Here is a 19,154-nt window from a genome sequence, read left to right on the forward strand (position 1 = left end):
CTACAGACACCCTGTATACATGAGTTCATATAATTATGAACTGCTTTTTGCACTTTTTTTCATTTAATTTACAGAAACTTTACTTGAACACTTTATTTTAACGTCTCCTTTTGTTATTGCTGACAATCTGTTTGACTGCTGTTCTAGAGCCTTAACTTTTTGTATGAACATCCAATACCTGGATGATGAAGATAACTCTATGTTTACAACAACACCCTTTACAACAACTAATGCTCTAATTCAGGCGATACTATCAACATATTCCTCTTAAAGCCTCAATATAACCCCTTTCATATAACAAACTTCATTGAGTCCTTCCATCTGAGCAAAGGTTGTTCATCCCCCTTCCCCCCTCCCCCCTTTTACAAATGAACTTAGAAATTAAGATGAAAACAGAAATAACATTGCAATGGGTTCTTCTAAGAATTCTTTTAAATTTTTTATGATAACCCCTATTTTCTCCCCCACCGTAACTCCATACAATATAATCACCCCCTTTCTGAGCCTCTTACTTTGCTATTAATCATTAAAGGAGTAAGATAACCAGTTCAATATATTGTTTTTATCATAATGATACATTTACATTCTATGAGGCATGTAAACAAATCTACCAAAATCTTGGTTAACCCTGAAGTCTAAGTGTTCAGAGATATATAATTACCTCAATAATTCATAAACTTCTGTTTTTAAGTAAATTCATAATATTTTTATTCCTGTATTAGTGTAAAAATTCATGGGGATCAGCGTGCAGACCTTATACACAGCTTGCTAATGTTGTGATATTAGAATTTTGAGCAGAGTTGCCAGCTCTCAAACAGGTTTAATCTTTTATAGCTGACTATGCAATATGGGCTTTGCTTAATGTTGAAGGCCGTACAAGGTACACGGTAACTGAAAATTGTTAATTGCTGTCATTTGGTCTCTTGTGGAGAGGTGTCTCTGTGGCAATCATACCACATCTTCTTTTCAAGAGCTAGTAGTTCAATGCTCGTGTCAAATTATTCTTTATTAATTGTTTTTCTCTGTTGTTTTGTTTGAGATTTTATAACCACTGGGTCAATGCCTAGGATATCACCAGCCAAGTAGCCAGCACTTTTGGGTTGACATAAATATCTTGATGCATTTATTTTTCAGTAATTTCATGTTTATAAATGTTGAATTTTTCATGAAAAAAAAAAAAGTTTTTTTCTAACCCCAGATATAGATTGCCTTAGCCTTTTTTTTCGACAACTTATGGGAATTTTCAGTGTTTAACCTCATATTTGAATTGACCTTCTATTGTTAAGATTTGAGAGTCACTGTTGAGTCTAATGTGGAGGCAGAAAGTATACACCATATTAAATTATAAGAATGGTATCTTTGATGATTTTTTGTTTATATTGTTTACTATACAGCAGTGGTCTACTAAGTGTAGAAGGCCTAATAGTGACCTCTTCTTGTTTACATTGTTATCCTTTGATCTGTGGAAAGTTACATTGACAATGATAACTGGTTTCTTTATATGATATTGATACTGTTGAAAAAGATAGATTTTCTTTTATGCAGACGCAAATATTTCATACATGTTCTGGAGGTAGGTGTAAGCTCAGATGAAATAGTCATCAATATAAGAAAACTCTTTTTCATTTGACCTTGATGGTTTTACCTTGAGTTTGTTAAGCATTTCATTTGACCTTGATGGTTTTACCTTGAGTTTGTTAAGCAATTTCATTTGACCTTGATGGTTTTACCTTGAGTTTGTTAAGCATTTCATGATGTTCTTGTCTGTATTGCAGGGCTTCTTCCAAGGTAGAGCCGACTTCCATTAGGTCTGGCTCCATCTGATGGACTCTCACACGAATCCATTCTGCACCCTGTAAAATAAACAAAGGTTAACATAAAAAATTATAAACCTTATTGCTTAGTTAAATTACTGCTTACAAAATGCAGCCATTCTTCTCCAGATATACCCACACTGAAAATAGAGTTAATCATGTTTGTATGGTCAATGAATGAAGTGTTGATAGAAAAATTCAATACCAATTCTTAGACATTAAAGTTTGGTCCTAGCCAATATAGACAGCAGGCTACTGAACAAATGTCAGAGTTTTCAAAGTTTCTGTGGAGGGGGTTTGAAGCTAGTTCTCTTATTCCCTTATCAAAAACTTTTTTTTATATATTTCTCATTTTAATACAAGATTTGGAGTTCTTTCAATTAGGCTTATACATATACATGTTTATTGCACTTGCATTAGGTCAATTCCCTTCAAGGCATTTCAATCATTTATTTATAAACAACTTTAAACAACTTTAAACAAAAAAAAGACAATGCTATAGATTGTAGAAAAAAAAATGAAAAATGAGCACATAGAGTCATGAATTTCAACTAATAATTTATTGTTAATGAATTTCAAGACATACTTAAAATCAAAACTAAAATGAATTTGAAATAGGGTTGGGCAGGTAACCAAGTATTGAAGTAGGTGATTCACAAGGAAAGATAAGATAAGTTTTCTGAATCACCTGACTGAAATCAACAGATAAGTGGTTAGCATGGTAACAAAATAAATAAAGGATGCTTTTGTTTTTCTTATTACAATTAATTGATCAGGTAGCAATCATTTGAAGATAATGCTATTTGTTGCTATTTTCATTTATGTCTGCTAAAAATAAACCAGTTACACAATGTTATCACTCCTATTACAATCCTTTCAATTTCTAATCAAATTTTATAACTTTTCTGTAATAAAATAAAATCTTAATGCATAAGAGCAATATTTTGAGATTTATATAATATTGCAACATAAGTTTGCTGTTGCAGAAAGGGCTGAGAACTATAAACATGTTGCATAATTTATGTTCCAAGCTGATAATTTTCCTTTTATATGTTTACCAGGGAATTTTTTAAGCTAACTTTGTTTGGAAGAGCATAAAAACATTTTTCAAAGAAAAAGTTCCTTTATTTCTGTTCTTTATCTTGGAAGTTAATTGAAAGTTTTCAATATGTAACTGTAAGGTATATAAGATGACACCTCCTAGCATTGACTCAAGTGGTGCCCTTGGTATTCATCAATAACTGCTCTTCCTGTTTTAAATGATATATAATATGTAACCTTAGATACAGTCAGAAGTCATTATAAGTTTTCATTAGATACAGTATGTGGTCATATGGTTTTAATCATATGTTACAAATAAAAAAAAAAAGTCAAACTTTAAAAGACTTGGAAATCTTTGAAAAACTTGTGCAAGATTTTGAATCATCACAAGACTCATTATCTAATAACCCTGTTCTTGCGCTCATGTCAGTGTTCAAATTCTTAATTTCCTTTAGAAAATTCTAGCTTGTCATACATTGGCATATGCTTTAATCTATAAAAAGAACAATCACAGGAACCCAAATTTTGATTTGCATAATATTATATGCTTTCTGTTTTAAAAAGACTTTTCTTCTGAAAATGTATACGTAATTATTTTGAATTTCAGCATTGAAAATCATGAAGGCAAATATCTAAAGAGTCATTTTTGCATTTTTCTTTCTGACATAAAAATGCTAACAGGAACTCTGCATTTTTGTGTCAGTAAAACAAATGCAACTACATGCTACCGGTTAATGAGAACAACGAAAAATCCAAAGGTCAAATGATCTCTCTCATAGGACCTGACCTTAGCAGAGCACATAAAGATTTTAATACAATAAGCATGGCAAGACTCTTCAAATGAAATAATCTAAATGTCACTGAGGGCCATATAGAGTTTATGGACTCATCTATCCATAAGTATATGGATCATATGGGTACCTGGAAAATGTTTTTAAAGGGTTCAAACACTACCACAGAATTGTAGTTTTACCAGGATTGGCAAACGTATTACCTGTACGCGGGTTTTACCTGCCCCCCTTTTTCCCGGTATGGGCAATACTCCCGGAAACAGGTAATACTGGGCAGTACTGGGCAATATGATTTTTTAAGCTTATTTTAACACAAAATAGTAAAGACTTTGTAGTTTCATTGTATTATAGCTAAACATATACATGTTATACAGATAACCATTGAGAGTCATTTCCAAAGATTAAAAATTCCATTTCATTCTCTTCTCTACTTAAATTCTATCAATGTAGGCAAAATACAAGATTTGCATATTATAGGATTAATTTCCAAGCATTGTATCAATAACCCAAACTTTGGAAAAAAAGCTGTTTACTGTTTTACCTTTAATTTATCAACCATACATTAAAACTGTACATAAACACTTAAAAAAACTTCAATGCAGCTGCTTTTTTTTCTCTCTACCAAATGGATCATAACTTTCAAAAACTTTTTAAAAAATATGAGTTAATGGTGAAAAACTTAAGCCATTTTATTGAAACAAAACTTTGATTAATTTATAATGTAAAAAGATTGTGAATATTCCTCAATTTTTACCACAATTATGGAACGATTTTATAAGCTCAGTGTATACTGGTACTGGTCAACATTCAATAAATATTGACTTTCTTACATTAATTGATAAATGGAACCAATAATTTAGGCATCTTATTAAAGAGATAAGTATTTATTATATGAATTTCTATCAGATAGAAGATGATCTCAATCTATTATGTTTTGTCATCTAAGTGTATAAATCCTCTCAGTACTTTGATTAACCCTCAGAGGAATGTAAACATCATCAATTGGCTCTATGCCAACTCTCCTATTTCTGTAGAATATTTCACACCCACAAAACAGCATTTCTTATCTAATCTTTATTCAATATGCAATGAATAAATGAGGCACACTTTTCAGACAAAAAATTAAGGGTGGGTCTGATCTGTTTTCAATATAGATATATTAAAGATATGAATTATAGATATGAAAAATTTGGGATCCTTAGAAAAGAAATAGATATGTTGTATGGTGTTAATGTTTTATATGAAGATGTAAATCTTGATTACACATGGCTGCAGCAGTTCACATCTGTATACAATAAATCATGGACAGATATTGCCAATCACTTATACATGTACCTCAATGATAGCAGATAGTATGTTCTGTTATTTGTACTGTATTATATTTATGTCTATGTCTATGAAAATCTTTTAATCTGTCGCTCTAACACGAACCCACATAAAAGCTAGTGTATCCAAAGAGGCATCAGGAATTGCTGTCCCATTGGATTTGTGACTTAGGTTAAAGTTCCTTATTTAGCAGACAAAATAAAGATAAAGGCTGCAACATATATCTGTTGAAGACATTTTTCGTAAATTTTTGCCAAGTTTGACATGTTATTGTAAAATGTTGCCTGGAAGAACACCTTAAAACCGAAATGAACCAATTAATATCTTGCAACTCTTTCCCACTAGAATTTAAATTGTATTTTGAGCTTTCTGAAAGATAGATAGATAGATAGATACTTTATTCTCTAAAAACTAAATATAAGTTTACAGAGAAACATACACTATAAATACATATACAATAGTTAAGGTAAACAAATACAGTAAGATATTTTAAAGCACAAATAATGTGTTTAGAAATAATCATATTTTAGAACATGAAGTACCAACTTCAGAAACATTACTCGTATCTGTTAACGTTCCCAGCCTTCCCTTTTTAGTGATGAGAACCCTCAACACCCCCCCCCCCCCTTTTTTTTTACCATTTACATTGATCCTCCCAAAAACGACTCAAATTACCTCCAGCATAAGATGACAAATGTAACAGATATGAATTCTTAATTTTTTATGAAACCTGATAGAATTCATGAAATAAATATTCCTCTCTTTTATAAGATCTGCCTACTTTTATTGGTTCCATTTATATGTCCAGTGTAAGACAATCAGTATCAAATAACTTTAAGTTTATTGAAAAGCACTTTACACCCATATGGGCTAATGGCTTAAAACATTATACATAATATACAAAGGCGAATCCACGGGGGCCCTGGGGGACCCAGGCCTCCCCTTTCATGGGAAAAATTTGGATGATTATATAGGAAATCATTGAAGCATGACTGGAGCGGGCCCCCCTTAGGTCAGTCAGCAGGCCCCCCTGAGGAAAAGTTCTGGATCCGCCACTGATATAAAAGAAACTTACAAGAAACTTGCTCTCAATTATTCAGGTAAAAGTTAAGAATTTTGATGTTCACTTGTCCTTCATGTCTCCTTTTAATACTATAAGAATGAGTGTTCCGTCTGATTTCTGGAGACATAGTTTTTTGTCATTTCTACATGTTAATTATAGGCAGCTTCAGTATACTTTTATTTTTCATAAGATTTTAAACTTCAGGCAAAAGATGTCAAATTTTTAATAGGAATAAATATTGGTTTACATGGAGGGTGGGGACCCAGTGGGCACTCAACGTTGAGACAACGTTGAAATTTGGTTGAAATATGGTCGTGACGTTGATCGACCTAAAATCAACGTTGATCTAACGTCATGGTATTCAACGTTGACTTCACAACGTTGTTTCAACGTTGAATTTACGTCGTTAAAATCAACGTTTAAACAACAACGTTAATTCAACGTTGGGTTTACGTCAGTCAATCGCGACAGAAAAATATTATTGTCAGAATTGAAGGGTACAGATATTTTGGATGAGCAGATCGAACAAGGAGCAGTGCTGCAGTATTATAAACGATTGAATAATAAGTGTCTAATCTAGAATTTATAATACTTATAAGGGGGTCCACTGACTGCCATAAGCGTGAGGAGGTTTCCTCCTGTCATGCTTCCATGATCTATATATAATCAATCATTTTTTCCCACAAAAAAGGGGGTAGGCCGAATTGTTTATGCATGAAAAGGAGTTTTGGACAAGAACATGTGGTCAGGAGACATCACTAATAACAAAAAAATGATTGTTTATACATGGAAAGGAGTTTTGGACTAGAACAAGTGTTCAGGAGACATCACTAATAACAAATCGGCTTTTTCAAATAAATTTTGTTTTGTGTTTATTTTAAAAAAAATCAATTCTATCCAATTTTTAAGAAGATCTAATTTTGGTTTGATAATTCTCTATATTTTGGGAGATCTCAAAACCTGTTCATGCTATTTTATGTAAATCTGTATAAATATGATATATTCTTAGTTTATATTTTTAAAATCAAATCGATTTTTTTAATTGCTTATATTCAATTAAATAAATAGGTGAAATTATTTGGTATATTTATTTAATTATTTTTACCGACTGATATTAAATATATAAACTTAAAATATCATCGATGTACAATGTAATCATAATAATAGAGAAGTTTTTTAATTTTCGCGGTTTTCAACTGGAGTTCCGAATATTTACATTTGGATGCGCACGCAAGCACGTGCACCTCTTTTTAACATCCGTTTAGAAAAATTTGAAAGTCATCCTCGAGAAATTATCGCACCAGACTGATAAACAAATAGTGAACAACTGCGTCTAAGAAATATAAAGAAGATAGAAGACTTTTCTGTATAAACCTCGATATTAGCGTAAGTCTATTTTACAGTTTAATTAACGACGAATCATAATATAAACAAACACATTCAAATTATTTATCAGATAAATTTATCTGCATGTTTACCTTCACAGAAATTATGACAAGGTCTTATCTTACTGTATCTGATTCAGTTTCATGTCAAAACAGTTTAATGATTTGATTGCATATATCCTCTAATTAGCAAACTAACATAAAACATATCTAGCCATGCACAGAGTCAGTAATATCAGAAAAAGGGGGAGGGGTGCCAGCAACTCGATATGGTGTGTCTGACACACATAGAAATGGTCTGCTCTTAAACACTGATTTTTCGTAAAATATCTCTCATCTTTGATAGTTTTATCTGTATATGAACATTATGGTTATTGCAAAACACAGATCTGGTTTATAGGATTCAGGCTTTGTCTTGTTATTGATGCAAGCTGGTACAATTGTTTCAAATGAACATGTTGTTTTCTATGATATAAAATAATTGTTTTATAATTGGTGGAATTTGATAACATTTCAGGCTTGTAAAAGTACACAACTTTATTTATGTAATTCAAATTTATGTTATTTCTTTTCCATGCTTTCAGATGCTGTTCTAGTCTGCCACAAAGAGACACCAGAATCCAAAATATACGAGCAGTGATCAGGACATTTGAAGTGTGCCACACAGAAAGCAGAAGGAGTTTCCAGGCCAAAAGAATAAATCATTAAAACAAAATAAATTTTTCATTTAAAAACTTCTTTTTTTTAAAATTTCTACAGTTAATTTAGTGCCAGTAAAAAAGGCAGGGAAATTTAGAAATACGTTATTTGGTGCATCTTTTTTTTTCCGGTTTACTCAATTGTATCGGGTGTATAGATAATGATTGAATGAGTAAACAGCTGGGTGATAGTATGGTTTATTCCAAATGCCTTCAAGATAAATTAAAAAAAACATACGGTATACCCTCAAAAAGTCAAATTTCAGATCAACAAGTAGCAATAAAAAAGAAAAAAAGACAATAAAAAAGAAGTAAATACATGAAATTTCGGATTACAAAAACTTAAAATGCTATGTATTCACATAAAACAAAGGAGGCTTTTGTGTCACTGTGTCAAATTTGCTGCATTTACATGATTTTGTATAAGTTGGAAAACTTGATCAACCAGAATCAAACCAGTGTGCTGTAGTTAGTTTTTCTTTTTTCCATTGCTTTGAGAAATTGATGCTAGAAAAGTAAGCTTTGTTAATATTGATATATTTGGTTTCGAATAAAATTTTGATATTGTAACGGTCTCTTGTCTTCGTTTCTGATTGTTATTGTCTACTATTCTCTTTTGGAGTCTCTTGTTGAGAAAGGAACTGTTGATGGACACTAACTTGAAAGTGGCTTTTTCATTTCATAATTCAGGTATCTTGTTATTGTATTTGAACACGTGTCAATAAGGATTAATGTACACCCAAAAACCATCACTTCAACCAACCTACAAATGACCCAACTACAATCTAGCTCGACCTGATTTCAACCTAAACCAGACCTGATTTCAACCTAAACCAGACCTGATTTCAACCTAACTCGACCTGATTTCAATCTAAACCCGACCTGATTTCAACCTAAACCCGACCTGATTTCAACGTCACTGGACCCGATTTCAACATGTTATCAACGTCAATACAACGTTGAAGCTGAAACGTTGATTCAACGTCAGAATTTCAACGTCATTACAACTTTCAAAACTAACCCAAGTTTCAACGTTGTAACAACGTTGAAGACTGACTTTGGATCAACGTTGATTCAACGTTTTGTGCCTGCTGGGGACTGGGGAGGGGAGGGCATTGGGACAGTATAGTTTCATAATATTAATCACTCTGGAAGAAAGTTCACTATAAAAAAGGGGGGGTCATGTTTACTCAAAATATGTAAGCTGACCATACAGATGTTTTGACTTTGAACATTAATAACTTGCTGTGTGAGATCTTTCAAATATCTCTTTTTATTATACATAATATAATTCCAAGCATTCACATGTTTGGCAGATCTGATTGTTTTGATTCCTCAATGAGCTTTACATGATTTATGGCTAATGATATCAAAACCATATGTCAATGATTGAAACAGGTGAGCACCTCATCCCTATCTGTTTATTAAAAGGTTAAGTTGGGCACATAAAAAGTTGGGGTAACCATAGATGGGGTTATATATACATAGATCTCAAAAGTTAGTTTGTCAAGAAAAAACATTCAAAAAGGTATATACATGTATAACTAAACAGTATTCTACTTGAAATCAAAATTTAAAAAAATCTAACAAAAACAAAAAACCCAAACCTTTTTGAAGCAAAAAAGAGAGCGTATAATTTGTACTCACACGCAGAATGGCCAAGACAACCTTGGATCTCCCTGATTGTACAGCTACTGTGCTGATGGTCGTAGTAGATGGGGGTAATTCCGATAAGTCAGTGATGTCCGAGAATTTATCCGACATTTTGATAAATTTTTGAATGAAGTGCTAGCTTAGTGTTGAATAGCGGCACATTTAAATCGCACAAATTTCTTGATTATTAAAGGGGACATAAGCATGAATGAATATGCATGCAGAGAGCACTGGACTAGGCTCTTAACAGCTCAAACTTTCATCTTCAACTAAATTCAGGTACACAATTCACTATACCAAAATATAGAATATTCCAAAGGATTTCCTGTCAGGGGTGCATGTTCAATTATGCAATCAAAACATAACCTCTAAATTTCTCCACTGTAACTTGTGAGATTCTATCAAAATGTTCACATATGTAACTAATTTAAATACAATATCTCAGATTTCATACTGATTAAAACTGAAATCAATTAATAAACAACTTTGTTTTCTAAAGATTGTAACACCCCTAAGGTGAAAATAATTTTCTGTTGCAGATGATAAGAGGTCACATGATCTCCCAAATATGGACAGAGGTAATTAGTGATGCTACCAGATTACCCCCAGCAGAGATGATCAGTATGCCAATTATTAGTGATAACTACACATGTGTTATATAAATGAATTTGATACAGTGACAAGAAATAGCTTTTTTATAATTTTTAACTTCTGTAAATGTTTTTATCTGTCAAGTAGTTTATTTTCAAAACAACATATGAGATTACAATGCAGTCCACATTTAGCTTTAATAATTAGATATAAATCTGCCTCCAGTCATTTCTCTTTCTTGGCTAGTATATGAAAGACTTTGCCAAAAAAAAATATCAAATGAAAATCTTTTTATATTGTTTCTATTATGTAACATTTTCTTTGATTTTATTTGCCAAAATTTATGTAAATAACTTGAGGTAAAAAATGTATACAATAAAATAACTAATTGAAATTGAATGATTTGTGCGCAGTAATTATATAATCAGCAGTAGATATTTAAAACAAGAATGTGTCCATAGTACATGGATGCCCCACTCGAACTGGTGGGTTCATGTTCACTGGACAGTGGAATTGGGGTCAATACTTTAATTTGGCATTAAAATTAAAAAGATCATATCATAGTTAACATGTGTACTTAGTTTCAAGTTGATTGGACTTCAACTTCATCAAAAACTACCTTGACCAAAAACTTTAACCTGAGCTTCACACTATCTTTTTCTTTGTTCAGTGGACCATGAAATTGGGGTAAATACTTTAATTTGACAGTAAAATTAGAAAGATCATATCATAGGGAACATGTGTACTAAGTTTCAAGTTGATTGGATTTCAACTTCATCAAAAACTACCTTGACCAAAAACTTTAACCTGAGCTTCACACTATCTTTTTCTTTGTTCAGTGGACCATGAAATTGGGGTCAATATTTAATTTGACATTAAAATTAGAAAGATCATATCATAGGGAACATGTGTACTAAGTTTCAAAATTGATTGGACTTCAACTTCATCAAAAACTACCTCGACCAAAAACTTTAACCTGAAGCGGGACGAACGATTGGACGAACGGAGGGACGGACAAACGGAGGCACAGACCAGAAAACATAATGCCCCTCTACTATCGTAGGTGGGGCATAAAAAAATATGAAAATCTTCCCTTATTCTATTTGTTCATATTAATCATTTTGAAAATGTAAAAAAAAATCTTGTTTTATTGTCTTGATTTATTAAACCAACATTCCAAATGACCTAAGGTTAATTTTGTAAACTTCAGTTGTTTGTACTTAACTGTAACACAGCTATGAATAAAATTTCAAGTGAAATTAAAAGCAATTGTTAAAATATTAGCATCGTTTGAATATGGGAAGATATTTTGTTAAATCAATGAGACTATGATCTCTCTCAAAGGTGATTGATATATTGAGGAAAATGAATGTAAATGAGGGACTTAGTTAACAGATACAAATAATATTTCTTTCCTTCAATTTGCTCTAAAAATAAAATTACTGGGAACTCAATCTTGAGCTCAATCTGCTTTTAGTTATTTAGTTAAATTCATTTCAATTCGGTCAGATTAAAAAAAAACAATATATATAAATAACTTGTTTAAAATTAAATGCCCTATCAATTGCATATTTGTGACTCATTACATAACACCAATGCTACTGATCCATTATAAATAGGAAGTACACACTTATAACTATAACTACTTCACATACTTCGTAAGGTTTTTATTTTCAAACAAACATTCATTGGACATATATTTATTTTGTGACAGATAAGATGCAAAAAAAATAGAATTGATTGTCTGTTGATAAATTTATTTAAATGAATCCATAAAGAGTATTGAAAGTGTAGCATTTCAGATCAATACTTAAACAAGCATATGCTAGTGCCTTTTATAGTAGATATATAGAATAACCATACATTGTCTGGAAATATCAATGTTATTTGTACAAGGCTTAGAAACAGGTAGAAAGCGAGGCTGTGCCGAGCATTTCTACCTGTTTCGAGCCGAGTACAAATAACCGATTGATATTTCGAGACAATGTATGGTTATTCTTTATATACTGCAGCTCTTAAAACTGTTCTAAATGAAGTATTTTAGGTAAAAAACATCATTTTTTAATTTATGCAGTGCACTATAGTTGCTGACATCCTCTATCTTCGGTCTACAGTGAATAGTTGTTTTGTTTGCAATCATACAACCAATCCTTATTTTTTTAACTTTCCATGTTTTTTTTTCTTTCCTTCTTTTTCCTTCTTTTTTTTTTTTTTTGGGGGGGGGGGGGGGGGTCATGAGAAAACCTTTTCTTCTACAATACTTGATACTTTGATCCCAAATTCATTGAGATTGAAAAGGAAAAGTTTCTGTTGTTATATCAACAGGATACATGTATAGAAAGGACAGTGATGATTTATCCAGACTATTTTGTCCACTTACCTAGTTATACAAAAACAATTTAAAAAAAGAGTTATCTCTATGAAAATATTTAATATTACTCAATATTAACTACAGGTTCCTACTTTGGGACAGAACTACAGGTTCCTTACTTGGACAGGCAAAGAACACCATGTAATCAGAATAGAAACATTTTATAATTTTTAACAATAACAGTTTCCATAGTTTAGGATGGATGGAAATTTGGTTTAATGTAACTCTATTCTATCATGTTATCTACCACTACAATTTAGGCTTTTATGCCTTAATTATAATGACATTGTTTTATTAAACAGTTTTGAATCTTCTGTCTTTACTTTCTTATCGAAATGTCTGCTGGTTGACATCATGCCCTGTCACAACAGAACACATAGTAGAATGCTACCTTAAACCAAAACTTATACACACTACAACATTTCAATCTTCATTAACAAATTTTAAAATGTTCTAACTGAGATTCTGTTGGACATTAGCATATGGTAACAAGAAAACCTGAATTTTTAATTGAAATTTTTAGGTTAAGATAGATATAAAAAAAAAAGAAGATGTGGTATGATTGCCAATGAGACATCTCTCCACAAGAGACCAAAATGACACAGAAATTTACAGCTACAGGTAATCATACAGCCATCAACAATGAGGGAAGCCCATACCGCATAGTAAGCTATAAAAGTCCCTGAAATGACAATGTAAAACAATTGAAACGAGAAAACTAACGACCTTTTTTTTTATGGAGTACACTTTGATTGTAAAGGTTTTAAATCTAGTTTTTTTGACAACAGAACAACATACATGTAGGCTTATGCATATTAAAATTTCTTCAATCAAAATCAAACAACCTGATAGGTTTTTTCAGTTTTTTATCTGATTCTCATCTTTAAAATATTTAAAGCATCAGCAGACACTGAATAAAAACCACAAAATTCTGTTTTATCTTAAAATGAATCAGAAATGAGTCTACCAAATATTTCTGATGTTGTGCCAATATCTCTGTCTGATAGAAGGCATACATCTTCAATCTGTCTGGCAACAAAAGAGAATTCCAGTAACTTGTTTTACGCATTTGCTCTTTGCAGCTACAGTAGCAGGTATTGCATAATTAAATACTCAATATTCACAAGTGGCAGTTGTATAGAAAATAACATTTAGTCAAACATTAAATTAAAAGACATGAAATTATTAAGAACTGTTCACTTAGAAGCACAAATGAAACACTGGTGGAAAACTGAATAGATGACAGCATTAAAATCCTACTTAGACAATGCAAGATGAATAATTACATTAAGGTTGGTTGGCAGGAACCCCAACAATAAAATGTGATGTGGACTCAGGATGTGATATGATTGATTGCCAATGAGAAAACTATATAACAGTTTCCAAATGAAGCTATTTAAGCAACTAAAGGTCAATGTCCAGCCTTTAACAATGAGAAAACCACATACAGTATAGTCAGTTATATAAGGCTGTAATATGACAAAACATGAAACAATTATAACAAAAACAGACCCATTTCCTACATATTTGGCAAAGCAAACTCTTATTTACTAAATATCAAGAAGATCACCTGTAAAAAATGGTTGTCATAATTGTTAACTCATGGTTCATATATAAACAAGAGTATCAAATTGATTTCCCATATAGTTTGAAATGATTCAGAGAGGATATATCCAAAAATATTTTATCAGACTGTTTTTATTTTAATTTATCCCCCCAAATGTCTATCTAAGTGACTCTTTAAGCACCCCTCCCTCCATTTAATACTTTTTTTGCAGTAGGCCTCAGTGAAAACACAGAGATTATGAATATACTGTTCTGATGTATGTTTCTACCTCCACAATAGTTTATCAATATATATGTAAACATGGTGATATGTCATTGGCAAACGACAGATTTGGCAACCTTCTTCATGTAACAGGTAGCACTTATAAACAATAAATATCTCAGTTACATCATTTCTTATTATTTCTATACCAACTGTTTACCTAGTTTCAGCTAGATCTTTTTTTTTTTTAATCCTTGGATCTTATGATACAGATCAAACACATGAAATCTTTCATTTGTAGGTTTTTTTTATAAAATTTGCTGCTTAAAAACAATTAAACACATTTACCTACATTTTTGTTCTTTATTAACACAGGAATCTTATTTTGGGGGAGTTTGTTGAATTCAGTATATGAATAGCTCAAAGTTGAATTCAATACATGTATTAAAAAAAAATTAACTAAAAACTCAGCTGCTGCAAAGAGTTTCAAAAGGTTAAGTGATTGAGATTTTCTTTCACATTTGGGATGTCAGCGGATTTGAATAAAATATAAATGTATTTCAATAAAAAAAAAGTTTATTTTAAAGTTCAAAACCCATGTTTGTTTCCCTCATGATGTTATTTACAATGCATTGTGATTGTAAAATTAAGTCTATATTTTTGTGTGGAATTCAGTGATAAAATCAGTCTACATTGATGACTATAATGTTAATGATCTAACCTCCTCTAGCTGTTGTTTCAGTAAATCATTTTCTTCAGGTCTCTGTTGTGTTGTCCCATATGGACCCATCTCAGCATATTGTAGATGAGGTGCCTGGTCTTCATTTCTTTGTTGTGGGGCAGTATTATATGGACCAATCTCTGCATATTGGAGCTTAGGGGCAGTGTCATGTCCCATTTCATCACTAACTGGTCTTCTGTCTGCATATTCTCCAAACTCAGCATACTGTAGTTTAGGTGCACTTCCATGAACTGCTTTCCTATTATCTAGAGGTGGACCTGTACTATATGGACCAATGTCAGCATACTGAAGTTTTGGGGCATCTTTTTCTGTGTCATATGGACCAAATTCAGCATACTGAAGCCTAGGAGCAGTGTCTGTTTCCATGGGCTTTTGACCATAAGGTCCAATTTCAGCATAATGAAGTTTTCCACTGTCATCACTTCTTTGTGGCTGATGGGTTCCATAGGGACCAATTTCAGCATAATGTAAGTTAGGGGCACTAGCTTGTAATTGACTTTGGTCTTTCCTTATACTCCTTTCTCTCCTTGGTTGTTGATTATAAGGACCTATTTCTGAGTAATCACTAGTCTGTACCTGATTCTGTGGACGTTTAACTGAGGCATATTCCACATGTGTAGCTGGAGACCTAAAATTTCTAGGCACATTTGAAGCATGTATATTTGCTTCTGATGTCCAAGGTCGTTTTGGAGTTTTTGGCACTGGTTCTTCGTAAATAGATTTGTCATGATCATCAAATGCAGTGTTTGTTCGATTAGGAATAGTAGGTATTGTTCTCTGTCTCTTTGGAGAAAACACTTGATCAACTTGTGGGGGTTGTTTGGTATATTCCATTTCAGCCCAGTATCGATCCATGTCTACTTTCTTATGTTCTAGTTTTCTCAGTTTACTGTTAATGGTTGCTGCAGCAGATTGGTCTTCTTGAATTTGTCTTCTAAAATAAATTAAAATAGCTTATTTATCTTTTAGCTTACAGCAGAATATATATCATAATCATTCTTTTTGATTAACTGTAGGTTTAAGCCTGCATCCCATTTATGTGTTTTTCATGCAACATAATTCGGCAAACAAGGTTTCAATATATATTAATACGTCTTTACTGGACAAATAAAGTCATAAATATTTATCTATTTTGATACCATATAGCTTACTTCAATACTTTGTTTACTCAACATTTAAATTTGACAGCTCATATCAATCTGAAGATGGCCCTATCCTTCATGAAGAATCCTATAGAATTTTTATTCTGCCCTTGGATGGTGTGAAGCTAAATTTTAAAGTTAAAGGGAAGTAATTCTTGAATTTATTTCTAAAAACATGTAGAGTTACCCTTCTTGTTGAACAACAGGTAAAGACAGTCTTTCCAACAAAGCTTTTCCCATATGCATTGTATCCTTGTAATCCTCATCAACTTGATGTTTCAAGGGAGAGAACTTCTGTAATACTTCAGGAACAGCTACTTCCCTTGATAATGTCTGTGAAATGGCCAGTAAGATCTTTTCAATGTTGTCAAAAATCTGTCAAAAAAAAAATTAACATTAAACCTACATGGGTAAAATTCTTTTTTTCTAGGTCCTGTAAGACTAATAAAACTTGAAAAACATGGAATAAAACAATTTTAAACCATTTTAAAGACGTCATTTTCAAGTTCAGATAGCTTTCTTATACAAAACAATGTCTCTCTCTTACAGATAATATGGAAGTCTATGAAAACAACTATCTCTTCAACTTTTCATGGAAAACTTTCAAAAGCAGACTTTTCACCTTTTCTACTGATGCCAAAAACATGGCCGACACTGTCAGTCTGTTTGCTCTTTCATTTGTGCCTTGTGAGAATCTCCACCATGCATTGTCTAACCTCTGGGTCATTTCAGTGTTTGGTTCAAGGTCATGTCTTAATGATCTTCTCAGAACCAAAGCTGCTTGCAGAAGCTGTTTACCATATTCATATGTACTCTAAAAAAATATGCATTCGAATCAACAATCAAATTTTCTATTGTCAGAAGTTCAATAGTCGCCAGATTTCTAGTAATAATAAGCATGATAATTCCTCTGATTACAATTATTCCATAAATCTTACATGAAATTTCATTGAATGTAATGTTTAATGAAACAAGATTCTCTTTTCACATGCTATTGATTTTAAGATTATTGTTTCTGAGGTCAGTAAACCTTAATACTTGGGATTGGAACCAAACTTGCATTTGTTTATGATAAAATTCTGGGGTGAAAATAAGCTTATAAGGGTGAAGTAAACCAAAATAAGTGCATAAAGGCCTTTCCAGATGACAACTATATTCATAAACTATGAACTTGTGTATTTGGAAATATTACAAATTTTTGCAAAATATAGGCCCATTAAAACATGGTGACTAACCTGAGCAGTTGATTCAAACTTTTTGTGATCATTCTGTAGTTTCTCAGCCTCTTCATGAGTTTTACCCATGTTAGTATGAGTGTTAGCCATTACTCCACATAACTCTAAAATCCACATTATAGCCTGAAATATACAATATATTAATAATTGTCTTGTGTAATAAAAGACAAGAATTTAAGTTTGTTGAGTTGAACTGGAACTGATGTCTGGCAGATTTATGTCAATTTTAGTCTTTTATTAGTTCTGTTTTAATATCCTGTATCTGTTGTTTTTTTTTATGCCAAATTGAAGAACTATCAACATCTAGCAAATTTCTGCTCAAACCTGGGCTTAATAAATCTTTAAATTAGAATGAGGTATGCGCTTCTACCTTGACTTGAAAACTTACTGTGACTTTTAGGTAGAAAAACAGAAAAAAAGTTATTGTTGGTGAAAAAAATGTCCACAGCTGAGTATATAACTTGGTTGTGTTTTTCTGTATTTCAGGAGTTATTGGTATAGTTTAATCTGATAAGCATCATGTTCACATGTATAAGTCTGCCGAGTTTGTGATAACTTTACCTGTTCAGCATCATGTTCACATGTACATAGCTGAAGTATCTGTTGTAGTTTGAGTTTTCTCACATCAGCCAGCTCATCACAGCGTAATTTTCTCTCTTGTAACTCCTCTAATGATTGGTTGATGTGTTTTATATGACGAGAGTAGTCTGGTGTTATGTCTTTCCCAGAAGCATTTTTGATTGGTCGAGACATCTCATCCAACAGACTCTGCCCATCACCCAAAGTAGACTGTGCTGCTGAATCTATAAACAGGAATTTTACAAGGTAAATGTGGAATGTGTCAAAGAGACAACAACTTGACCAAAGAGCAGACAACAGCTGAAGGCCACCAATGGGTCTTCAATGCTGCAAGATACTCCTGCAAATCTATTTAAAACATGGAACAATAACTTTATAGTATCAGCTGGAAACTGCAGACAATAGGTTATATAAACAAGTTGAAAAATAGCAACAAATTGCTTTAAAAGCTACTTATGCATGTGGTAGTCCCTATAATAAATCACGTATGAATCAGGAATTTGATTCACTTTAAATCTATCAATTCTTAAGAACTATTCATTCTAAGATATCACTTATATTATTAATTTATCCTATTTTGGTCATAACTATCTCATATTATGTGAATGTTACATCCAAGTCTATTGTCTTCAGGTTGGTTAGTTTCCTAACAGCTATTTTACATAACTTACTAATAGAATCACATTTATCCTCCAGAATTTTCAACTCTTTTTCTGCTGATTTTACATCCTCACATTCTGGTTCAGAACAAACTAGCTCCAGCAAATCATCTAATTTCTTAGAAAACTGAAAACAAAAGTATGAAAATTTTACTTTGCGTTTAAAATGGTAAAATGCAGTTGTTACCTTTTGTTTATATTACTATACTTCTTGTCTGAATCTGGATGTCAGATATTGACATTAAAAAACTTGTTTCTCTCCCCTTAATGTAGGTGGATAAGTTTACCACCATTTT

At 32.1% G+C, this 19,154-nt stretch overlaps 1 protein-coding gene across 1 annotated transcript in view; it reads right to left on the minus strand.

Moving 5' to 3' along the window:
- LOC134694150 (uncharacterized) overlaps window positions 1-19,154 on the minus strand; it is a 42,282-nt gene that overhangs the window by 21,546 nt on the left and 1,582 nt on the right. Inside the window, exons 2-8 of the mRNA XM_063555148.1 lie at window positions 18,871-18,985; window positions 18,182-18,423; window positions 17,621-17,743; window positions 17,008-17,199; window positions 16,573-16,760; window positions 15,223-16,177; window positions 1,731-1,853 (exon numbers count right to left, since the gene is read on the minus strand). Coding sequence (XP_063411218.1) covers window positions 1,731-1,853; window positions 15,223-16,177; window positions 16,573-16,760; window positions 17,008-17,199; window positions 17,621-17,743; window positions 18,182-18,423; window positions 18,871-18,985 — 1,938 coding nt within the window. The remainder of the gene's footprint in view (window positions 1-1,730; window positions 1,854-15,222; window positions 16,178-16,572; window positions 16,761-17,007; window positions 17,200-17,620; window positions 17,744-18,181; window positions 18,424-18,870; window positions 18,986-19,154) is intronic.

Source organism: Mytilus trossulus, chromosome 13 (assembly GCF_036588685.1).
Source record: "Mytilus trossulus isolate FHL-02 chromosome 13, PNRI_Mtr1.1.1.hap1, whole genome shotgun sequence".
NCBI lineage: Eukaryota > Metazoa > Mollusca > Bivalvia > Mytilida > Mytilidae > Mytilus > Mytilus trossulus.